General features: G+C 44.9%; 1 protein-coding gene across 1 annotated transcript in view; it reads right to left on the bottom strand.

Moving 5' to 3' along the window:
- Positions 1–26,516, bottom strand: part of LOC137536809 (uncharacterized) — a 245,257-nt gene that overhangs the window by 21,027 nt on the left and 197,714 nt on the right. Inside the window, 3 exon segments of the mRNA XM_068259008.1 lie at positions 7,389–8,274; positions 17,380–17,477; positions 24,485–24,624. Of these exon segments, the coding sequence (XP_068115109.1) occupies positions 7,389–8,274; positions 17,380–17,477; positions 24,485–24,624 (1,124 nt within the window).

Genomic DNA, 26,516 nt, shown 5'->3' with positions numbered 1-26,516 from the left:
GATTTCTCAACCGAGATACAAAAGCAAAGATCTACCTTTTTCACTGTTAAAAACTCTCTCAGAGACTTGCAGATCCCATATAGCATGCTATTCCCAGCTAAATTGCGCATTCAGTATGACTCCAAAACGCATTTCTTCACCTCTCCAAGCGAAGCTACAAAATGGATGGAGGAACATGGGATGAAAATCTCTACTGTAAAACCCCGTCCTTCTAGGAAATAACCTTATCCACTATGTGTTAAGAAGATTATATTTGGTGTAGCATCGTCGTTGCACAAGTACACGCAGCACCATTGAAATTGGTTTTTTTTCTGCTGGAATAACTTTTATGCTGCTGTGATACTCAGTTTGGCGTTAGCTATCCACAGAGTGCTCCTGACAGACACGCTACTGTCTGGTAACATGTTACAAGACTCTATCAGCACACGGAAGCACTAAACTGATTAATACATCTCGGCTTCAGTGAGAGGAGCTGATATTTAGGCTATATTTTATATTGATTTTCTGTTGACCTTGTTAAGAAAACAATTATTTCAGGTTTTTTTTGCCACTGTATGAGACGCTATATACTAGAATTGTGATTTAAATCTTTATTCATCAGTTGGACAATACTAAGTTAGATAATTTCTAGTTTATTACTTATTATTTTCTCTATTCTATGTTTAAGAGTATACTGCCATAATAATATATGCAACCGAGTAATACTTGAATTACCCAGTAGAGGGCAACAGAATACTATAAATTTCTGAGCTAATAGTTTATATCTTAGGAGTTATACTGTTGGTGCCTTGCAAACCTGTTTTCATTAAGTTATGTAATTATATTTCATATCTAAGCCATCTAGATACTGAAGTAATCCCAACCTGAAAACGCTCATATATGTTGATCCCTGCTCTAATCTATAATCACTGACTCACCTCGCTTCCCTCCCCCTCCTAACACCTAACCCCCTCCCTCTCCTGCCCCCCCCCCCCCTCCGCCTCACCCCCTACCCCTAACCCCCTTCTCTCCCTCTCCCCTACCATTCCTACCTCCTAATAACAGCTCAAAGAGTCAGTTATATGTATATATGGATTTATAACAGGGCAGGATCCATAATGCTAAGAAACATTCCAGGACACAAGATCCACTACAGAAAAGGTGCAGATGGATAGTTTTATTACCCAATGCCTATACCTCTATGTGACTAAGGATAAAGTTACCTAATACTCCCCCCCCCCCTCCTCCCCCCCCAAAAAAACGCTCTTGTCTGCGATATTATCCGTCCATACATCACCATTGAAAACGCGGGTTCTAGGTAGCTGGCCTCAAGTTAGTGCCCCAACCAGAGTTAATGGGAACTGTTAGGGATAAAAGCTCCCGAAGGTTTTTAAGTCGGAGAGCAGGGTGGGTTAAAGGGTGTTATTTCTGTTCTGTTTTTATGTATTGTTTTCTGGTGTTCTCCTGCATAATGTTTATTTACATAGAACTGATAGAGGAATATTATTTTGCTATGTCCGCATTCCTAACCAATAATGTACCCAATTATATTACCATCAACACTCCACTATGCAGTTTAAGGTAATTACCTGGAATGTGAGGGGGCTAAACAATAATATTAAGCGGAAACTGGTGTTTGAGTATCTTAGGCAACAATCACCGCATATGATATGCCTACAGGAGACCCATCTGATGGGATCTAGGGCTCTTCTGCTCAAAAAACCATGGATATCTAAATATTACCTGGCCCACTTCTCCTCATTCTCCAGGGGCACTGCGGTGCTCATTAGTAAATCTTTTCCTGGCCAAATCTTGACGGCGTATACTGATCCTAAAGGTAACTATGTGATTATAAAATGCAATTTGGAGGGTCATGTCTTTACAGTGGCATCTATTTATATTCCTCCCCCATTTAAAACGCAAATTTTAGAAGAGATGACTTCAAAACTTCACAATATAATGGAAGGCCCTCTAATGGTAGTAGGAGACTTTAATGCTATTATCGATCCGGATCTTGATAGATTAAACAAAAGTCACCGCACCTTCGCATCCTTTTGTGAGTGGATTAAAACTTATCAGTTATATGACGCATGGAGGTGGAAGTTTCCTTCTAAAAGAGAATATTCATGTTACTCTGACAGTTATAAGACAATGTCACGCATAGATATGATTCTTACCTCCAAAGATTTACTTCCGTATATTATTGATATACAATATCTGTCACATGGTATTTCAGATCATTCCCCTCTGGTGTGTACAATCAACACCCCGGGGTCAAGTTGTGCAGGGCTCTGGAGAATGGGGCAGGTGTGGCTGGAGGATGAAACTATCCTGGCCGAATGCCAAAAGAATATGTCGTACTACTGGCGGGAGAATGAGGGTACAGCGGGTGTGGGCATCTGCTGGGACGCGGGAAAGGCTGTACTACGTGCAGCATTTAGATCAGCCATGTCTATAATTAGGAACAATAATAAAGCCCATCAAGAATATATTAGGAAAGAATCAGAGGAATGCAAAAAGCAATTAATCTTGGACCCTTGCCCAAATAGATACACACATTGGGAAATGGCTAGGAGAAAGTTAGAATTGGAACTGCTTAACAATATAAAGCGTAAAGATATAATTCACAAACAAGGCCAATTTGAACATGGCAATAAATGCGGTAAATTACTAGCGTACTTCCTTAAAGCCCAAGTTGATACTACGCCCATAGCGGCCATAAAACATCCAGATGGGACGAGGCTGGAGACGTCTGTGGACATGGCAGAAGCCTTTAGGAATTTTTACTCTCGGATTTACTCCTCCCGCACACACATTGGGGGCGGAGAGGTTGCCACATTCCTTGACCAGCTCTCCCTCCCTATACTAACGGAGGAAGAGGCTGAGCTATTGGAGCTGCCCATTGGTCCGGATGAACTAGGGGAAGCTCTATCCTGCCTTAATAAAGGTAAGGCACCTGGGCCTGATGGCATTCCAGTAGAATGGTATTCTAAAAACAAGGAGGATATACTACCAAGATTATCCTCCCTACTTACTAATATATTTGACCTCGGAGAACTGCCAGAATCAATGAGAGATGCTTTGATCACCTTGATCCTGAAACCAGGCAAAGACCCACTGGCCTGTGATTCATACAGACCAATCTCTTTGATCAACACAGACACAAAAATCTTGTCTAAAGTATTAGCAATCCGATTGGAAAAGGTCATGCATAAACTAGTTCATCCGGATCAATGTGGATTTATAGGAGGGAGGTCAACAAGAATGAACATACGTAGACTCCTGTCCAATATCCAGTTCCCTCATCGTAACTCAAATGCCAGGGTAATCCTCTCCCTCGATGCCAATAAGGCATTTGACTCCATTGAATGGCCTTATTTAATGCAGGTTCTTAGGGGGTTTGGATTCGGTCCTCGCTTCTGCAAATGGATTCAAATTTTGTATACTAAACCAACTGCGAGGGTCAGGGTCAACCAGGTTATATCCCAAACCTTCCAAATTGGCCGAGGCACCAGGCAGGGGTGCCCGCTATCCCCTCTGTTATTTGCTCTAGCAATAGAGCCTCTGGCACAGGCAGTTCGCAGAGCCCCTGACATTAGAGGACTCACAATCAACCACACTGTGGAGAAAATATCTTTATACGCAGACGATATGCTCATATACCTGGCTGACCCTGGCCCCTCCTTGACAGCAGTCCTAGAATTATACAATATATTTGGGCAAATGTCGGGACTCACTATCAACTGGTCAAAATCAGTCCTCTTTCCTTTGGACACGTTTGACCTTAATATAATCTCACCAATTTCCAATCTGTTGATAGTGAACAGTTTTAAATACCTGGGAGTATGGATACATAGAGATATAAACTCATTTAAAGAATACAATCTGCAACCGGTTCTGGTATCTATTGAGTCTCAGCTGAAGCGATGGTCGAATCTACCACTAAATCTATACGGTAGAATATGCTCAATTAAAATGATCATTGCCCCGAGGCTGCTCTACATTCTACAGATGTCTCCTTGCTGGATTCCGCAAAGTATTTTTAAAAAAATAGACTCCCTTATTTCTAGTTTCCTATGGGCGGGAAGCAATGCGAAAATTTCGTTGCGAATTCTTCGCCTACCAATATCGGAGGGGGGGCTGGCACTTCCTGATTTTCAGGCCTATTACCTAGCGTCCCAGCTGGTGCCCATACAGAGCTGGTTGGGTTCAGTGAGAACTAACTCAGACATGAATACAGAGGCGGACATCGCCACTTCATACGAGGCTCTCTGCTCCGCCATTTATAGAAGGAAAGTCCCAACAGGGAATGAAGGCACTTCACTGATTAGACACACCATTAAGATATACAAAAAAGTTCAACGAATATGCGATCCTTCCCCTAGTACTATATCCCCCAGTTTTCCCCTCTGGCATAATGACCAACTCCCGGAACTCAAAAACATACCTGACATACATTTTTGGTGCAAAGCGGGCATTAAATACGTTAACCAATTATATAATGAGGGTTCCTTTAAGGACTTTGCCACTCTGAGACAGGAATTTCAGCTTCCACGACACTCACTGTTTCGATACTTTCAGATTAGGCACGCACTCAAAACCCAGCTTGGCCTACATGGAGTGGTACTAGCCCCTACACCATCAGAATCTTTACTTCTGCAGAAGGATACTGACAAAATAATATCAAAGTACTATGAATTCATATTACTTGCAAAACTAAGAAATAATGCAAATAGTTATAAGGTCAAATGGATGGTGGGGGGAGAAGGTATTGCTGACTCAGAGTGGTTTGAATTCCATGACACATACTATAAAACTGTCATAGCCTCAAAAGACAAGGTGATTCAGCTTAAGTGGCTGCATCAGGCCTACTTGTCACCAGCCCGACTAGCAAAGATGGGAAAGGGAGCTACAGACGCATGCTTCAAGTGTGGAGCGGGTAGTGCTAATTTCTTACACTGTGTGTGGTACTGCCCCCAAGTACAGGATTTTTGGAAATCAGTCACTCATTTTATGTCCAATAAGCTCAAACTACCACTCACCATGTCCTTTCAAGCATGTATGTTGGGAATTCTGGGGGATGTGGGTTGTGGGACACATAAGAGAACGTTGATACGTATACTATTATTTTATGCCAGAAAGACCCTCACTTCTAAATGGAAACAAAATAAACTACCATCCATACAACAGTGGATAGAGACAGTAAATAGTACCCTGCCGCTATATAAGCTTACTTACCAGTCTAGATCACAGTTTAAAAAATTTGGGAAAATATGGAGCACCTGGGTTGACGCCCTGGATACTATAATACCCCACCTAGACATCTCTGTAATGATACAGGATCTTCATTAAAATAAACAAATCACTATATTGGGCACAATGTCAAGCTATATTTTAAAAGAGTCGTATGAGGTTCGGAAGGGGGCATTGTATTACCACTGTAATATTATTACTCTCTGTATGATAATTTGACATATCTCTAGATACAACCTATGTAATTGAAGAAATTATGTCATGAAAACTGTGGGAGAATACCGGATTGTTTTTGTCTTGTTCTGTTTTTATGATGTTAATGTTTGTTAACCTATAAAAATGAAAAATCAATAAAAAAATTCTCTTTTAAAAAAAAAAAAAGGGTGTCTATGCAACACAAGTGTCAGTGGGACACACAGGGAAAAAAAATAGATCACAAAAACAAGATTAGCTCTCAAAAGAGCTGTTGTGGGGTGCTATTTTAGCAATAAGAATCAGCAAGGAGCAACCCTACAAGAGCCTAACTAATTTTTCCCTATGAGATTCTGCAGCAGCAGCAGCTGTCCCTTCTCTATTTACTGCTGGTACACAAGTGAGTAAAATGGCCGGCGATGCTTGCCTTTTATAAGGGGGGAGTGGCTCCAGGAGGGAGTGTAGCCTGATTGGCTACAATGTGCCTGCTGACTGTGATGTAGAGGGTCAAAGTTGACCCTAATGGTGCATTATGGGGGCGAACCGAACCGCCGGAAAAGTTTGTGTTCGCTGGCGAACAGCGAACCACCAAAGTTCGCCGAAAATCGGTCGGGCCATCTCCACCCCCTACTCAACAACCCACCCTCTCAGCCACTAATCTGACCAACCACATCACCAACAAAAATGTCACAATCCGAAGAGTAATCTCTCCCCTTCACTCTACTACCTTCAGCTTTTAATCCCAGACTGCACCTAGACCTCCCCCCCCCCCCCCTTCCCCTACCTCCTTCATGCCTATAACTGTTTCACTGTTGAGAAAGTCAACCAGCTACTGGTGACTTTCCCTTCCTGCCCCCTTGACCCTGTCCAAATGAACACCTTCCCTGACCTGGCTCCAGTCCTTACCTCCATGTTTAACCCTCCCCCCTCAGTCTTCAAACAATCCACTGTACTTACCCTTACAGTCCATAGGGGTGTGGATTATATCTGAATAAGATCGCGCACAGGGTGCGCGCGCATCTCCTTCTCGGGGGCGGAGCGCCGTCCCGTCTTCAGTCTCCGAGCGGCTATTGCCGCTCGGGAGACTGTTAGACGGCGTAATCGCCGTCTATTTACACAGTGCAGCGCTGTGATCAGCAGCAGCACTGCACTGGGGACAGCCGTGTGACACGGCTGTCCCCCTGGAGGACAAGAGAGCGATCGGGTCTCTTAGGCAGGAGCCTATGACAGCTGATTGCGGGATTGGCCGGCTGGGGGGAGGGGATTTCTTAGAAACAAAAGAAAAAGAAGAATTAGTAAAAAAAAAAAAAAAAAAAAAAAACATTAAAGAAAAGTAACAAATATTTATTAAAAAATAAATAAACACAAGGGGGGCGATCAGACCCCACCAACAGAGAGCACTGTTGGTGGGGAGGAGAAAAGGGGGGGGGGGAAATCACTCGTGTGCTGTGTTGTGTGGCCCTGCAGCTTGGCCTTAAAGCTGCAGTGGCCAATTACACAAAAAACAGCCTGGTCTTTAGGGGGGTTTACCACTGTGGTCCTCAAGTGGTTAAGTAATTCCCTATTGTGACCAATCTGTGTACAGTTATGATTATCAGCTTACTACAGGCCAGTAACACCAACTCACTACTACAGGGACTAATCTGTGTACAGTAATGTACAGTGCCCATTATCAGTTTATTACAGGCCAATAACACTAAGTCAACCTTGTTGTGACTAATATGTGTGCGGCAATATACAGGGTCATGTGACTGCACAGTATAATAGTACAATTCTAGATAATTAAATTTTTCTCTGGTGTGTAGTGTGATTATAACTCATTACAGTCACACTACACATCACATTCCTATTATTTCTCATATTCCATCTCACACTTATTGGCTTCATGTGATCCATATTGTAAATAGCAGGGACATATTTGTTGCTCAGATTAGTCTTTTGAATATCTAATGTTTACCACTCACCAGTGTTCATACCTGTAATTATGTCTTCTTCCTTAGCTGCTCTCATCAAGTCACCCTCCTCCTCAGACTGCTGATCACTCCTCACATACGTCTCTTCTTCTTCTTTATTTGTCCTCATCCTATCACCCTCCTCCACAGACTGCTCATTGCCCCTCACAAATGTGTCTTCTGCTTCCTCTTTATTTGTCTTCAGCATGTCACCCTCCTCCATAGACTGCTGATCACTCCTCACATACGTCTCTTCTTCTTCCTCTTTAATGGTCCTCATCATGTCACCCTCCTGCACAGACTGCTGATCACTCCTCACATATGTCTCTTCTTCTTCTTCCCCTTTAATTGTCCCCATCATGTCACCCTTCTCCATAGACTGCTGATCACTCCTCACATATGTCTCTTCTTCTTTTATTGTCCTCATCATGTCACCTTCCCCTGCAAACTGCTGATCATCCCTCACATCTGTCTTTTCTTCTTCCTCTTTAGTTGTCCTCATCATGTCACCCTCCTGCATAGATTGCTGATCACCCCTCACATCTGTCTCTTCTTCTTCCTCTTTAATTGTCCTTATCATGTCACCCTCCTCTTCAATCTGCTGATCACACCTCACATACATCTCTTCTTCTTCCTCTTTAGTTGTCCCCATCATGTCACCCTCCTCCATAGACCGCTGATTGCTCCTCACACATGTCTCTTCTTCTTCCTCTTTAAATGTCCCCATCATGTCACCCTCCTCCATAGACCGCTGATTGCTCCTCACGTATGTCTCTTCTTCTTCCTCTTTAAATGTCCCCATCATGTCACCCTTCTCCATAGACTGCTGATCGCTCCTCACATATGTCTCTTCTTCTTCCTCTTTAACCACAGCATTTACATGCATCAGTCCTTTGCCCTAAAATGAGAGCTTATTTACATTGTGAATACAGATTATTATTACTGATTTATAAAAATCTCAACATATTCAGTGGTGCTGTACAGTTTAAGAAACAAACATGGGTCTCATAATAATCAAGACAATGGTGTACACAAAATACATACACTGGCACATCATACAGAATTGGTAGACATAGTAATTACAGTGACAAATGTAACAGAAGGAACAAAATGCACAGCTAATTTCAAGACACAAAGGGTGAGAATCAGGGCTGTGGAGTCGGTACAAAAATCCACCGACTCCGACTCCCCAGTTTAGGATTCCACCGACTCCTCGACTCTGACTCCTCTAATTTGCATATTACAATCTTGTTGGTTTTAAGTATGTAACATGAAATTCGTATCTTAACTGCCAACACTTTTTTTTAATTTTAAAAGACAACTGAAGTGAGAAGGATATGGAGACTGCCATTTTTATTCCCTTTAGTCATAGACTAAAACTAGTCCTTGGTAAGAGTACTTGTAAAAGGTACAGACCGGAACAAAGAACATCTATTAGGCCCTAGTCCATGTAACTGTGGGTACATGTAAGAATGATGTGCAGGTACTCTGCAGGGGAATAAGGAGATTCTTCCTCTATTACACATTCTTCATGCACAATCTGAACCAGATTTATGGGTGATAGACAACACCTCTGTGTTCAATGTGCACAACGTTCTCAGTGGATTCCCTGCAGCTCTGTGGAGAGTGCATATGTAGCGTATAGTACTACAGTGTAACAAAGTAAACCTGAGACAGATGCAATTAAAGTTTTATAAATACCTGGGGCTTCCTCCAGCTCCCTTCAGGCTAATCAGTCCCTCGCTGTCCTCCTCCGCCACCTGGATCTTCTGCTATGAGTCCAGGTACTTGAGCCAGTCTGGCGTAGAGCGCATGCACACACTCCGCCGCCGGGAGCGTACTACACCTGTGCAGCACTATTGCGCAGGTGCAGAACGCTCCTGGCTGTGGAAGCGGCATGCGGCCGGACTGCGCTGACTGGCTGATTTACCAGGACTCATAGCAGAAGATCCAGATGGTGGAGGTGGACAGCGAGGGACTGATTAGCCTGAAGGGGGCTGGAAGAAGGCCCAGGTATGTATAAAATTTTTCTTTTCATCCTTCTCAGGGACCATTTAGTTCGTAGTCACCAAACCAAATTTTAACAACATATCAAATTATTTGATTTCATGAGCAAAGAGAGTGCATACATTTGCATAAATCAGAATCAACGCAGAATTATTTCCATCTCATTGACCATCTCTATTAGTGACATGGCTACACATCAGGCTTTATACTTACAGCATAAATGATATTTATTATATATATGAGATTCCTGTGTACACATCATATATACAGTCACAATCAGATATGTATATTTGACTTTAAAACTACGGGGACTGGTTTATTGAAGCAGCACAAGTAACTAATATTGATTGGTCTATTTCATTTTTGTGGACTAAGCACGGCTATTACTGTATGTATAAATTATTTATGATGACTATTATCTGAGAAATAGAACATTTTATCATATTTTCTATTTTAATTACAGTTTTAATTCATTAGGAGTCAGAGTCGGTGCATTTTTTCCCGACTCCAGGCACCCAAAATTGCCCCGACTCCGACTCCACGACTCCAACTCCACAGCCCTGGTGAGAACGCCCTGCCCTTGTGTGCTTATAATCTAAGGTCTGGTACACACCATACAATGTCCCTTCAGATCGAAGGGTCGTATTGATATTTTCCATCAGATCTGATCAGCTTCCCATCGATAAAGGGATTGATCTTTCGATCACTAATGCACAAATGTGATCCTATTATTGATTTGGAGCTGAACATTGGAAATTTAGCAATTTGACCCATTGATCTGTCAGGAAAATGCACGGTGTGAACCAGGCGTGAAGGAATGAGGGAAACGAGGAGGGGCAATATATAATATGTATACTAAAGGTGCGTACACACATGCGACTATAGTCGTTTGTAACGATCGTTCCCCGATCTTTACCAACGACGATCGTTACAAAAAACGAACCACCGACTATTAAGGCAAACGACGAACGAGCCAAATCGCTACAAAAGAAAGTTCTGTCTCGGCGGATTTTAACCAACGACGATCGTTTGCAAAAGAAGTACATCGTTGGAAACGATCGTTCGTACTAGGCTTGACATGCGCATTTCACTATTTCTCCATGGAACTTCTCATTTTTATGCGCAGGCGCAATAGTTGCTTTCTGTGATGTAACGTTCGTTCTAACGGTCAGATCGTTACACACATTTTAAAACTACCTTTACTTAGGTCGTTCTTTCATCAATTAAAAGTTCGTTCGTCGTTCTTAACGAACGATCGTTGTCGCATGTGTGTACGTAGCATTAGAGGCAGGGGTGTAACTAGCCTCTGCTGCACCTGCAACTGCAGTGGAGCCCATCTATGCTGGCTTCCTACTAATCTAGTAGGACTAGTTCCTGGCTGCTGGCAGCGGCGCAGGTAGATGGGCAGAGCAAGCCGGAAAGTGTGGTTGGTGACCAAGACATGCTGTGATGAGGTGTCAACATGGGGGATCCCAGCTGCTGCTTTGTATGTATGGGGAGTGCAGGAATGGTAAGATAATGGCAGGCCTCTGGACTCAGCATCAGCTGCACTTAGGCAGCTAGCAGACAGAGAGAGGTGCTGCGGGAGTGCTCTGTGCAGTGAATATTTAAATGAGTGATCAGTACTGATCACTCAACTGCTCTAGATATCTTCTCCTGCGCTGCCGCTGTACGCTCCACACTTCTTTCCCAGGCAGCCAGGAGGTAATTAAGCAGTCCAGAGTGGGTGCCCTCTGTCCTCCCCCCACCAGCAGCAAGGGAATCTTGATGGCTTCCTGCAACTTGCCTGTCTCCCCTTTCACAAACCTGAAGACTCTCTCTACATGTTTAACTCTTTATTTGTATCTCTCACTTCCCTGACAAGTCTTTGTGTGCCTTTCTCCCTCTCCATGTGTTTCTCTATCAGTTTGGTACATCCCCATGGCTGTCTCTCACTTTCTGTCAATCTCACTACTAGGGATGAGTGTTTGAATTTGGAACAGCGTTCTGAATGCTTCAAATCTGAATCTTTACATATTTGGACAGCGGTGGGGGAATTCAACTCACCCTTTTTGCCACCTCAGCCCGCTGCACTCCCTGTTTAGTGCCAAGCAGCTCCCTGATTCTTCCTCCAACCAAAATGAGAAAGCGTCAGAGAGCTGGAACGCAATTTGGAGTGAAGCAGGCAGTGGCAGCGCTAAGAGTGAGTTAAATTCCACTGCCGCTGCCACAAAGAGACCCAGAGGGGGCACGGAGAGAGACCCAGAGGGGGCACAAAGAGGCACACAGAGGGAGCACAGAGAGAGAAACAGAGAGAAACCCAGTTGGGGCACAGAGAGATGCCCAGAGGGAGCACAGAGAGAGACAAAGGGGACACACAGAGAGACCCGGAGGGGGCACAGAGAGAGACCCGGAGGGGGCACAGAGAGAGACCCAGAGGGAGCACAGAGAGAGACCCAGAGGGAGCACAGAGAGAGAGACCCAGAGGGAGCACAGAGAGAGACCCAGAGGGGGCAAAGAGAGAGACCCAGAGGGGGCAAAGAGAGAGACCCAGAGGGGGCAAAGAGAGAGACCCAGAGGGGGCACAGAGAGAGACCCAGAGGGAGCACAGAAAGAGACCCAGAGGGGGCACAGAGAGAGACCCAGAGGGGGCACATAAAGAAAACCAGAGGGAGCACAGAGAGATGACCAGAGGGAGCACAGAGAGATGCCCAGAGGGGGCACAGAGAGAGACCCAGAGGGGGCACAGAGAGAGACCCAGAGGGGGCACAGAGAGAGACCCAGAGGGAGCACAGAGAGAGACCCAGAGGGGGCACAGAGAGAGACCCAGATGGGGCACAGAGAGATGCCCAGAGGGGGCACAGAGAGAGACCCAGAGGGGGCGCAGAGAGAGACCCAGAGGGGGCATAAAGAGGGACCCAGAGAGAGACCCAGAGGGGGCACAGAGAGAGACCCAGAGGGGGCACAGAGAGAGACCCAGAGGGGGCACTGAGAGAATCCCAGAGGGGGCACAGAGAGAGACAAAGGGGGCAAAAGACACAGAGGGTGCACAAAGAGAGACGGGGACAGAGAGGCACAGAGGGGGAACAAAGGTAAATGTGAAGGAAATCATGAATCAAAATCACGATTTTAAACAGAAATCGCTCATCCAATTTTTTTTCCTAAAATCGTTCACATTTTATTACATAGTTTGGTTAAAAAAAAGACATCCGTGCATTAAGTCCAACCAGAAAAAAAAAAAAAAAAACAACACCATCCTGAACCTGCACATATGCCTGCTGATCCAGGGGAAGGCAAAAACGTTACAAGGTCTGTGCCAATTAGCCTTAAAAAGGTAAAATTCCTTCCTGGTTTCAGATGGGGGACCCAGAGGGGGCACAGAGAGAGACCCAGAGAGGGCACAGAGAGAGACCCAGAGAGGGCACAGAGAGAGGCCCAGAGGGGGCACAGAGAGAGGCCCAGAGGGGGCACAGAGAGAGGCCCAGAGGGGGCACAGAGAGAGGCCCAGAGGGGACCGAGAGGAGGCACAGAGAGAGGCCCAGAGGGGGCACAGAGAGAGGCCCAGAGGGGGCACAGCGAGAGGCCCAGAGGGGGCACAGCGAGAGGCCCAGAGGGGGCACAGCGAGAGGGGGCACAGCGAGAGGCCCAGAGGGGGCACAGCGAGAGGCCCAGAGGGGGCACTGAGAGAGGCCCAGAGGGGGCACAGAGAGAGATAAAGGGGGCACAAAGACACAGAGGGTGCACAAGGAGAGACGGGGACAGAGAGGCACAGAGGAGGAACAAAGGTTAATGTGAAGGAAACCATGAATCAAAATCCCGATTTTGGACAGAAATCGTTCAATCCAATCTAAAAAAGACATCCGTCCATTAAGTCCAACCAGATTAAAAAAAAAAAAAATTAAAAAAAAAAAATTAAAAAAAAAAAACAGATGGGGGACCCAGAGGGGGCACAGAGAGAGACCCAGAGGGAGCACAAAGAGACCCAGAGGGGGCACAGAGAGAGACCCAGAGGGGGCACAGAGAGAGACCCAGAGGGGGCACAGAGAGAGACCCAGAGGGGGCACAGAGAGAGACCCAGAGGGGGCACAGAGAGAGACCCAGAGAGGGCACAGAGAGAGACCCAGAGAGGGCACAGAGAGAGACCCAGAGGGGGCACAGAGAGAGACCCAGAGAGGGCACAGAGAGAAGCCCAGAGGGGACCCAGAGGGGGCACAGAGAGAGGCCCAGAGGGGGCACAGAGAGAGGCCCAGAGGGGGCACAGAGAGAGGCCCAGAGGGGGCACAGAGAGAGACCCAGAGGGGGCACAGAGAGAGACCCAGAGGGGGCACAGAAAGAGACCCAGAGGGGGCACAGAGAGAGACCCAGAGGGGGCACAGAGAGAGACCCAGAGGGGGCACACAGAGAGACCCAGAGGGGGCACAGAGAGAGACCAAGAGGGGGCACAGAGAGAGGCCCAGAGGGGGCACAGAGAGAGACCAAGAGGGGGCACAGCGAGAGGCCCAGAGGGGGCACAGCGAGAGGCCCAGAGGGGGCACAGCGAGAGGCCCAGAGGGGGCACAGCGAGAGGCCCAGAGGGGGCACAGCGAGAGGCCCAGAGGGGGCACTGAGAGAGGCCCAGAGGGGGCACAGAAAGAGACATAGGGGGCACAGAGAGAGACAAAGGGGGCACAAAGACACAGAGGGTGCACAAAGAGAAACGGGGACAGAGAGGCACAGAGGAGGAACAAAGGTTAATGTGAAGGAAACCATGAATCAAAATCACGATTTTGGACAGAAATTGCTCAATCCAATCTTTTCCTAAAATCGTTCACATATTATTATATAGTTTGGTTAAAAAAGACATCCGTCCATTAAGTCCAACTAGAAAAAAATAAATAAAAATTTTAAAAAAAACACCATCCTCAACCTGCACATATGCCAGATGTTCAGAAAAGGTAACAGAGGCGCCCCAAGATTAAAATCACTAAATTTAAAATGACAGAGGGGTCGGGGGGGGGGGGGGGTGCTGGATGATACACCTTCCCCAGAAAAGACAAATCGCACTGATTCACATAAATGAACAGTTTTATTCTTACTCCCCAAACAATTGCAATTGTTTGGGGAGTAAGAATAAAACTGTTCATTTATGTGAATCAGTGCGATTTGTCTTTTCTGAACACGATTGAGTCCACCAGTTGGATGGGTGTGAACACCTTCTATCTACAGAGAGCGACCTTTTAGCCTGAGCGGGGACAGGTTTAAACTCCCCGCCTGCGTTGATAGTGGTTGCCTGGACTGGCAACCCACATTTGTGAGTATTATTCCTTTCAGACTTACTCCATAATCTATAACAGTAATACACTATTGGGGCTCTCGTTTTCATTTTTGTCTTCACATATGCCAGATGATCCAGGGAAAGGCAAAAAACTTTACAAGGTCTGGGCCAATTAGCCTTAAAAAGGTAAAGTTCCTTCCTGGCTCCAGATGGGGGACCCAGAGGGGGCACAGAGAGACACCCAGAGGGGGCAGAGAGAGAGACCCAGAGGGGGCACAGAGAGAGATCCAGAGGGGGCACAGAGAGAGACCCAGAGAGAGACCCAGAGGGGGCACAGAGAGAGACCCAGAGGGGGCACAGAGAGAGACCCAGAGAGGGCACAGAGAGAAGCCCAGAGGGGACCCAGAGGGGGCACAGAGAGAGGCCCAGAGGGGGCACAGAGAGAGGCCCAGAGGGGGCACAGCGAGAGACCCAGAGGGGGCACTGAGAGAGGCCCAGAGGGGGCACAGAGAGAGACAAAGGGGGCACAAAGACACAGAGGGTGCACAAGGAGAGAAGGGGACAGAGAGGCACAGAGGAGGAACAAAGGTTAATGTGAAGGAAACCATAAATCAAAAATCACGATTTTGGACAGAAATCGCTCAATCCAATCTAAAAAAGACATCCGGCCATTAAGTCCAACCAGATAAAAAAAAATAAAAAAAAAACACCATCCTCAACCTGCACATATGCCAGTTGATCCAGGGAAAGGCGAAAAATTTTACAAGGTCTGGGCCAATTAGCCTTAAAAGGGAAAAATTCCTTCCTTGCTCCAGATGACAGTCAGATCAATCCCTGGATCAACTCTTCCGGGAATTACCTAACAATTATAGCCATGGATGTCCTTCAATGCAAGGAAAGCATCCAATTCATTTTTAAATGCAGATATACAGTTTGCCATAACTACTTCCTGAGGTAAGATGTTCCAGATTTTAACCACTCACACCGTGAAGGACCCCTTTCTAAATAGATGGCAAAAACTTTTTTCCTCCATACGCAAATCATGTCCCCTTGTCCATCGCACAACCCTAGGAACAAAAAGCTCATCTGCCAAGCTTTTGTGTTGCCTTCTGATGTATCTATACATGTTAATCAGGTCACCTCTCAGTTGCCTTTTTACTAAGCTAAATAAGGCCAGTTTGTCTAAACTTTCTTGGAAAGTGAGATCTTCCATCCCTCTGATTAATTTAGTTGCCTGTCTTTGTACCCGTTCTAGAAGGTCAATGTCCTTTCTATAGTGTAAACTGTATTCCATACTCCAGATCTGGCTTCACAAGTCATTTATACAGTGGGAATAGTATACTAACATCTCAAGATATTAATTAATTCACTTTTTATGCATCCCAGAATTTTATTTGCTTTACCTATCGCTGTTTGGCATTGTATACGATTACCTAACTTGTTATTGTCCATTTCCTAAGTCCTTCTCAAAGTCTGATGTTCCCAGCTGCGTGCCATTTATTTTATATGATGATCTACCAAGGTGCATGACTTTAAATTTAATCTGCCATGTGCCTGCCCATATGGCCATGTTGTCAAGGTCCTGTTGAAATATGTAACTATTCATCTTAGTGTTAATAATGCTGCATCGTTTATCAATATGGCTACATTACTCTGTAAAACATCTACTAGATCATTAATAAATGCTTTGAAAAGAATTGGATCAAGTTCTGACCCCTGTGGTGCCCCACTGCTAACAGTTTCCCATTTTGAGTTCTGTTTACCACTACACTTTGCCTTCTATCCCTTAACCAGTTCTGCACCAGGCTATTGTGGGGAACATTGTCAAAATCCATTGCAAAGTCCAAGTACACTTCATCTATAGCTCTCCCAAGATCTGAATTTTCATTCAACATTTCATAAAAGCAGAGCATGTTGCTGAGACAGGACCTGTCTTTAGTAAAACCATGCTCTCAAACTGAAATAAGATTATTCTGCGCTACATAACTTTGTTTAGCATTCCTTAGGATACCTTCAAACAATTTACACACAACTGATGTTAGGCTTACAGGTCTATAGTTTCCTGGTTCTGATGTCTTTTCCTTCTTGAATAAGGGGAAAACATTAGCTATACACCAGTCATAAGGAACTGTCCCACTTGAAAGAGAATCATAGAAAATAAGATAAAGTGGCTTATCTATAACTAAACTCAACTCCTTTAATACACAGGGGTGGATGCTATCTGGGCAGGGTGCCTAGTCTATATTGATCTTATTCAGTCGTGCCTGCACAACTTTCTGTGTTAGGCAATTCATGCTGAATGAGGTAGATTGGGAACAACCCAGGGCCATATTATGAGCTAAAGGCACCACCTTGGTAAAGACAGAAGCAAAGCAAGCAATTGAAATTTCCACTTCAGCTTGGCATGCTCTTATAAGAGCATGCTCTAATATTTTAATCTTGTCCTGGGTGAGAAAACGTTGCATACAAAATTTTTTTGTTGTATTTTACTATGCAATTACAGTGATCAGTTGTATAAATTTAACATGAGCGTTACTATGGTAACACACATTACACAAGTAGAATAATGTGAATATTCGTAGCAACACTCAGGTTACCTACGTACGGCTGGTCACACCAATTTCATAACATGTGGTACACTGCTGGTGGTAATAACAGTAATATTGCCTGGGCTACCTGCAGATGGCACTATTACTGGTGTCCGGTGCGTCAACCCCAATGTCACACAGTTTGGGGTCTCTGATGACCCAGAGCTCTACCTACCTGATAATGGTGGGGAATGGTGTGATCTTCCTGTAGACAATCCCAGGAATAAAGAGGACCTGTACATCTGTCTGGTGGGTTTCTGTTACTGGATCCATCTGTAGGAAACACATGCACTGACTGAATACATTTTCTCTATGTGTTGTGTCAGACAATGGGGGAAGTCACAAGTGAACCCTCCGTACTGCTCTCTCATTTACAAGAAATGAAAGTCTTCTCTTACCTACTGATGCGAGACGAGGCTGATTCTCCATCATGGTATCCTTGTATTCTTCTATATAATGTCACTCCTGCATGGAGAAACATGCAGTGATATCCTTACACCTTACAGGAACCTGACAGACACAAAACGATACAGTCACCACCCAGACATATCCCTTGTTGTTACTGGATAATGTCCCATAATTCCCAGCACTGCTCACCTCTCTTGTCAGCAGCTCCATCATCTTCCTACTAAGTTAATTAACATAGTAGCGGCTGTGCTAGTGAAGTATCGCGGTCGGCTATTTCCCATCTCACAGCAGATAAAAGGAGCGCAAATAACTTAGAATCGCACGCTACACAGCACTATCACGCATAGCGCACTTATTTTTAACTCACGCATAATGAATCAAGCAAAAAGTTCTAATGTGCCTTCTCTCATGTGAAGCAGAGAAAGCATTTGATCAGGTAGACTGGCCTTCCTACGCCTCTCTCTGCAACAGATTGGTTTGGGGAACCAGTTCATATCATGGGTGATGGTATTTTACACCGGACCCTCAGCAATAGTACGTGTAAACGGCCTCCTCTCTGATTCTTTCTCTATTGCTAATGGGACCCGATAGGGCTTTCCATTATCGCCTTTACTATATGTCCTAGCAACAAAAAACTTTGAAATTGCCCTACTATACAGTCCTCTTATAACTGGCATACAGACGTTGTCTACGCTGCACAAACTGTCAATATATGCATACGATTTACTTATGTATGTAACCAACCCAGCGAAAGTCATCCCTTTGATCCTGGAAGAATGTGCTTTGTTTGGGGAAGTTAGTAATTTCAAGCTGAATATTAATAAAACAGAGGCTCTAAATGTCTCCCTACCAGCAAAGGAACATCAAGCTCTTGTACTTGACTTTCCGTTCAGATGGCAGTCTGTTCAGATGGCATACAGGTACCTTGTGATCTGCAGAAATTGTTTTCTCTCAATTATATTCCTTTGATAGATTATTATTTAGTATTTATATGGCGCCGACATCTTCTGCAGTGCTGTACAAAGTATATATAGTCTTGTCACTAACTGTCCCTCAGAGGAGCTCACAGTCTAGTCCCTACCATAGTGATATGTCTATATTGTGTAGTGCATGTATTGTAGTCTAGGGCCAATTTAGGGGGGAAGCCAATTAACTTATCTGTATGTTTTGGGGTTGTGGGAGGAAAACGGAGTGCCCGGAGGAAACCCATGCAGACACGGAGAGAACATACAAACTCCTTGCAGATGTTGACCTTGCTGGTATTCGAGCCAGTACCCAGCGATGCAAGGCGAAAGCGCTAACCACTACGCCACCGTGCTGCCCAGATGATATCAAACGAGATTTATATACCTGGGCTAAATTGCCTTTGTCATGGCAAAGGCAATTTAGCCCAGGCATGTAAACCTCGTGCCTATCAATGTCCATCCCTCCTTTTTCCATACCCTGAGATCCCAGGTAGTTACATTTCTTTGGAGTAATTGACATGCTAGGTTAAGTTATGCTACTATGACATGAGCTAAACATAACAGGGGCCTGGGTTTGACAGATTTTGGGCTATATCATACAATGGCAACTCTTTGGAAGGTGGTCGAGAATATGTACTTCAACCATGCAAAGCCCGAAAAATGTAGAGGAATCTCTTGCAGCAGTCTCGCATAGAGGCATCTCGTGGAAACATTAAGATGGTCATGGGAACCTGACTTACCGTTTCTCTCCAGAGAAGTTTTAATGTCTGGGATAAATGTGCTCCCAAACTAAACCTCTCCTCTTTCAATGGCCTTCAATGCCCTCTTTTTAGCAACTCTTCCTTCCCTCCTGGCTTAAGAGAACAGAAAGATCCTAACACGGGAACGGGAAATGTGGTCTCAGCTGAGACAAGACAGATTTGTCCTGGTCCCTTTTCCCAGAAAATATTATCTTTCTCGGGTGAACACTGACTATAATGGGGTCACACTTGCACGCTACGAGCCCTATTGGCATTATAGCATGCGTAATGGGGGACCGGGCAGTCAGCATAACCTATGCTGCTGAATTGCAGCATAGCGAATGCTATCAACAAATCGCAGCTCCGATCCTCCGGGCATCATCACTAGCGGGTCCAGTCACATTAAAGGACTTGATCCCTGCACTCTGATTGGCCCAATAGGCTGTCTTTCAAGTGATGTCACTTGACAAACAGCCTATTGGGCCAATCAGCATGTGGGGATCAAGTGAAAAGTAGCTATAAACCAATGTAAATCCTTCCCTTTTACTACTATGCATCTAGTTGGGGGAAGGGAGAAAGACAGTATAAACATGGCTATACTGGGAAATAATTTAACATTACTGGGTGGAAGAAACCCCATATATTTGAGCAAAATGACAATGCATGGGGGACACAGCTATACTGGGAAGAAAGTGGTATTACTGAGGTGGGGAGACATTACATACTGGAGGCCAAGCCTGGATTTACCTCACAGGAGCCTATAGGCACAGATGCTCTGGCGCTCTAGTCTTCAACCTTCATGAACCACCAAACCCCTGCTGAACTGCGCAGCAAGTGTACTGGCTGTCCCAGCTGTCACTTCTTCCTTACCTCTCATAGCTAACTTCATGTGCCCCTTAGTATTAGGTAGCCAGACGCACCCTTAATATTAAGTAGCCAGTGGTGCCCCAAAATATTAGGTAGCTAGAGATCCCTCAGTATTAAGTAGCTAGAGGGAGAGCTTGTCAGTGAAATGGCGAGAGCAGAGTTAGTAACCTCTCATTTACACTCTCATCTGCACTCTGAATAGGGAAGGAGGGAGGTAGACGCTCGGGAAGGGGAGTGAGCCGCCTTTCCATTATCAGGCGCCTGTAGGCATGAGCCTACAGTGCCTTATGGTAAATCTGGCCCTGCTGGAGGCTAATAATGGCAATACTGGGGGCACAGGGAGGACATGGCTATGCTGGGAAACAATTGTCATCACTGGGTGGGGGAAATTATATACTGGAGGATAATGACATTGCTGGGGGGACACAGGGTGCACATGGCTGTGCTGGTAAAGAACTGGTGTTACTGGGGGCATACCTTCCAATGTTTAAAACCAGAAAAAAGGGACACTAAGCTCTGCCCAGCCACAACTTTAGCCATGTCCCATTTTTCCATGTGGCTCCCTATACAGTTCCCTGGTGTCTAGTCATCATTCCTCCCTTCCCAAGACAGTTTCCTGGTATCCACTGGTCCCCCTTTCCTGTCCTATATAGTTCCCTGGTGTCCAGTGGTTTCCCCCCTGACTCCCCAACAAGGCTTCCCTGGTGGTGTTTACTGGGGTGTTTAGTGCCCCCTCACTAATATAGCCTGCCTTATGGCGCTAGTGTCCCCAAATAGAACACTGGCACAGAAGTGAGTGGGAAGCAGAGAGGAGGACGCACAGCGCTGAAAGCCTGACAGAGCGGCAAGAGAAGCACTGCAACACTGCACCTATACTGTCCAATATACTGGAGCTGGGGAGCACAGGACAAGGGTGCATCGGGTAACAAGGGGGAAGGCAATGCTAAATACATAATTATACTGGAATAGAAATTGCATTATTGGGGTGGGGAGAATTACATACCTGAGGATAATGGCAATGCTGAAGGGGACATGGGGGAAATGGCCCATTCACACTTAAACAGGAATTGCACGATTCCCGCTCACCGTAAACCGCTAGCGGTTTTGTAAACTGTGTAGCTAAAAATTGCCTATGGCAGTGTTCTCTCTGCAGCAATTGCAGGCGTTTTGCGATTAGCGTTAATCGCAAACGCGGTACATGCAGCATTTTAGCGGCGATTCTGGAGCGATCAAGATTAGCATGTATAGAACCGCTAATCGCGAATGCTCCCAAAATGCTACTCTGTCCAGTGATTTATCCGCGTTAATCACTTGCTAGCGTTTTGCGATTTTAGGTGTTACGGGGCCAAAGGTATGTAATCAGAAACAAAATGGCGATACCAGGGTGGGGAACATGACATGCTGGAGGATAATGGCAATGCTAGGAGGAGGGGAGCTGAAGGGGCTAAATTGAAACGGCACTACTGTAAATTATTACTAAGAAGATGAGATAAGAACCTCTTGTATGGCAATTACCTTACGGGGATAATCAGACCAGTGAGAGGTGTACTACAACCTCTTAACGAAGTATGTCCACCCCGACCTCTGCTCTACTCAATATATAACAAGAATCACACAATTACCTTCTCCTACAACGTCTCCTCTTCAGTCCTAAAAAGTATTATTCTGCTTTGTTACATCACTTCCTGTCTTAGGCTTTATTTTTTCCTTTTCTGTGCGTTCCACCAGGCGGAAGTGAGATCGCCATCTTGTGGTGAATAGGCTAATTGCCTATTCACTGACTGACTAATCAAAGGACTATAGTAGAAATGAAAGCTATTCCCCCCAAAAAACACCAATCCAGATACGGTAAACATTCTTTAAAAATTATTTTACATCCTTTATTGATTCACAAAACAACGATTAAAATAATTAAGATAATACATTGAGTAGTGCTTGGTGTGATTTGCCTTAAAGCTTGCAGTAATTCAGCTTTAAAGAAACTCGGAGATGAAATAATATAATAGATTTATACATACCTGGGGCTTCCCCCAGCCCCATCCGCATGGATCGCTCCCATGCCGCCATCCTTCGCCTTCTCTATCGCCGGTACTGGGTCTTGTAACTTCGGCCAGACGCGGCCAGTTGTACGCATGCGCAGGGACTCCCTCCGTCTCTCTCGCACCTGCCTTGTTACGCAGGCATCTGCGCAGTACAGAGGGAGCGCACTGCGCTTGTGTCGACTGGCCGAAGTTACGGGAACATGAAGTGAATAAAATTATTTAAAATAAATACATGAGGTAACTTCAAATGAACATTACATACCGTAGTTACCTTGCCATCAGTTCCTCTCAGAAGCTCACCATTTTCTTCTGACAATGATCCTTTCCAGTTCTGACAACATTTTGTCAGGACTGAAATATATCAGTTGCTGTCAGTTATATATTAGTTGATGTCGGTTATAGCTGAGAGGACAACTGATGTGCCAGGTAATGTCCATGTTTCCCTATGGCTCAAGTGGGTGATATTACAGTTTAACAGTGTGCTGACCAGGAAGCAGTTATGGAGTTATGGAGGACAGAGAATTCCATTGATCACAGTAGACAAACAGGATGCAGGAGAGGAGAAAGAGATTGAGGAGTAGACTACACAGGAGGTAAGTATGACTTCTGTATGTTTATTTTGACTTTTAATTTTCAGTTCAGGTTTTCTTTAAGTGAACATTTATGGTTACCCACTATGCACCACTACTGAACATGCAAATTATCTCTTTATGCCCCTGAAAGCCAGGCTAGCATCCAGAACCGCTGGTGTATAGCAAGCCTATAGCTTTAAATTTTACACAGCCACATGAACCCCACATGTAGAAAGCCTGTTTCGGACTTTAGGTCCTCATCAGTACATGGCAGAGATTGATATGGCTGTACGGGATAGGGATTGGCAAACACTGCCATTCCAGCGCAGGAGACTTGCACGCAGCAGTGAGTAACTTCCGCGACTTCAGAAGACGGAGCTGAAGTTACTTATAAAACACTATAATTCAGCCACCAGCAGTGGCGTCACTAGGGGGGTGCGGTAGGTGCGGACCGCACCAGGTGTCACCAGCAGAGGGGGTGACACTAATCTCCAGGCTAAGGCAGAGTGGAGTAAGGCTATATAAATACAGACCAGGCTAGTGCCTGCTGTATGTCTCCCTCCTGCTCTTCTCCTTTCTTGCTGTTCCCTGTTGAGATGACAACAGAGTTCAGATTCCACCAGGGCCACGTGATGATCATCTTAACATCCCACCATAACAAGCAGTGTTACTACCTGGTGGGGTTGGAGGTTTATGAGTTTCCGCACCGAGTGACACTTACCCTAGTGACGCCTCTGGCCTCCAGCAATTGCTGGAAGCCAAATTATTTCATGTCCCACCATCCATGGCGGCCTGGAGGGGGAATACTAATAGTATTTAACATCAATGAGAATTTGTGCAGGAGCAGGATAAGCCATACAGGCTGTATCCTGCGCCCAAGTCTCCCGCGCTGATTGCTCTCATACGCGGGCTTGGACCAGTGCAACAGAGTAACCAAGCAGCTCGGGTTACCCAAACCACTAGAAATGTATAGGGGGCTAAAAGAGACCGAAAAGCCCTCCTGCTTAAAAGCAATGCTTGGTGCGATTTGCCTTCTTGACACAGAAGGAAACTTGCAGTAAACTTGCTGTAAATTGAGTAGGGAATATATTAGTGAATCCAATCCGGCAATTCATGTAAAGGAACAAATGCATAATTTAAATTAATCTGGTTTATTCATAATCAATGTATCAGTCAATGACAGTGGTGTATGAATAGGGGATGCAGAGCTTGCGACCACACCAGGGCCCCTGGAGCAAAGGGGCCCGTCTTCATCCATCTTAGTAGCTCCTCATTGGTGCTATACTGGTAATAAACACCACACTATATACATACCTCTTAAAGAGACTCTGGGGGATACTTACCTCGGAAGGGGAGACCTCTGCGTCCCAATGAGGCTTCTCCGTCCTCTGTAGCCTGGGGGAATCATGCACTGGCTCTTCCAAAAGTACCTCGACAAGGCTTGAGAAGTAGAGCACTTGCGTGTAAATATTTACCTACCATGATCCAGCGCAGCCACAGTAGTGACTCTTCGTTCAAGCTATGGCAAAATTGGCAGAGCCCGATCGTATCCGCTCTACTGCACAGGCGCAAAGGACTCGCGCCTGCGCAGTAGGTCAGATACGATCAGGCTCGGCTACTTACACCTTAGCCCAAACGAAGAGCCACTAGTGCACCTGTGCAGGCTTGTGGTAAGTAAATATTTACCTCGCCGCTGTTTAGGGGGTCGCAGAGCTTGATTGCCGGGACAGCGGAGGACGGGGGAAGCCTCGTTAGGATCCAGAGTCTTCCCCCTGCCGAGGTAAGTATCCCCCAGAGGGGTTTTTATGTTATAGGTTTTCTGTAATCTGAGATAAGAAAGCGGGATGCTTTAGGACACACCTCTACCACACCTCTTGCCATGCATATTATTAGGAATTCACAAGGAAAAGATGTAGTTTTATCATTCAAACTACACTGATCTTTTCTATCATTAGTAGGTTTCCCTAAATTCTCCCTCATGATAACAGCCGGCAATCTCACGATAAGGTTACATCGCCACCGAAAGGATGGAGGGAGAATTGCAGCGCTGGATCACAGGGAAATGAGTAAGTGCAGATGTCTCTGCGGTGTGATTTTTTTCCCAGTTTTTATGTTCTAAAAAAGTGTGCAAAATATCCGGGAATAATCCTACCGCCAGGGAGGTTAAATAGGCTTGTTTGTTTCCTTTTAATAATGATGATTTGTGGATTTTTTATGATGTCCACACTCTTCTGGGGCTAGGCAAGCAAAGAATGGCATTGTAACAACTCGTGCAAACCCCCCCCCCCCCCCCCCAAAAACGGAATGCAAAGAGCCATAGATGCAGCCTGAGTATAATGGATTGTTGCAGTACCGCTTTGTTACCAAATGAGGCTTATGTGGTACTATTTTAACCTATACAAGCTATAGCATACGTTGGCGTGTCTTAAAGCTTGGACCTATGTCACATAAAAATATTAACAGACAAACTCAATTGAGAACCCTCAGCAAAACTACACAAGTCAGAGAATTACAAACTACTAATATTGTAAAGCTCTGGGTGTTTCCTTTTCACAATGGTTACATTTGTAGCCTTTTCCTGATGTCCAGGCTCTTCTGGGGCTTTGCAGAGAAAGAATGGTGCTAAAATACTTATCACAAAAAAAAATGTACCTATAGAAAGCCACATGCACACTTTGGGTTCAATGGCCTGGCTGAATGCCCAGCTAGCTATCAGATTAAACATATGTGGCATCATTTTAACTATGATAAGTAAGCCTATGTCATGTGAATTCTTTTTAGTGACAAACTGAACCAAAAGCAGAATTGTTATTTTATATACTCTGTAACCCCCCAAAAAATCTAAAAAAAAAAAAGTAGCAACATTTAAAAGGAAATACATACATTTTTACCTTAGGGACTTAGCTTTTTAAATACAGTATCTCACAAAAGTGAGTACACATCTCACATTTTTGTAAATATTTTTATTATATATTTTCTTGGGACAACACAGAAGATATGATACTTTGATACAATGTAAAGTAGTGGTGGGTAAACATCACAAAAGTGAAACGATCATTCGCAGCCAGCTCCACTTACTTTATTGGCAGGTGATCTTCTAAAACGGTAAAACCTTCAGTGCAACCCCAATTTCTTAAATTAACTCTGGAGGATAATGGCAATGGCCAATTTCTTAAAAAAAATTGCGTTAAAGGGGAACTGAAGTAAGAGGTATACGGAGGCTGCCATATTTATTTCCTTTTAATCAATACCAGTTGCCTGGCAGCCCTGCTGGTCTATTTCTCTGCAGTAGTATCTGAATAACACCAGAAACAAGCATGCAGCTAGTCTTGTCAGATCTGACTTTAAAGTCTGAAACACCTGATATGCTGCATGCTTGTTCAGGGGCTATGGCTAATAGTATTAGAGGAAGAGGATCAGCAGGGCTGCCAGGCAACTGGTATTGCTTAAAAGGAAATAAACATGGCAGCCTCCATATACCTCTCTCTTCAGCTCCCCTTTAAAGCAGTAGGATCAGCCATACTATGCCAGGGAAAAAAACACATATAAGTAGATAAATACTTGATCTACTTACATAACACATGTTTTATACTGTCCACGTTTTGATTTCAGTGAATGTTATATAGTAAATGACGAGAATTCTGTTAGTGGTGGGGGCCATGTCTTTTGCCCACAGTTAAGGCTAACTCGTGATGTCATTTCTGCCCTTTACTTTTTT

This window comes from Hyperolius riggenbachi, chromosome 10, assembly GCF_040937935.1.
Source record: "Hyperolius riggenbachi isolate aHypRig1 chromosome 10, aHypRig1.pri, whole genome shotgun sequence".
Classification (NCBI taxonomy): Eukaryota; Metazoa; Chordata; class Amphibia; order Anura; family Hyperoliidae; genus Hyperolius; species Hyperolius riggenbachi.
Note: the sequence above shows the minus strand (reverse complement) of the source record. Positions and strands in the feature narration are given on the sequence as shown.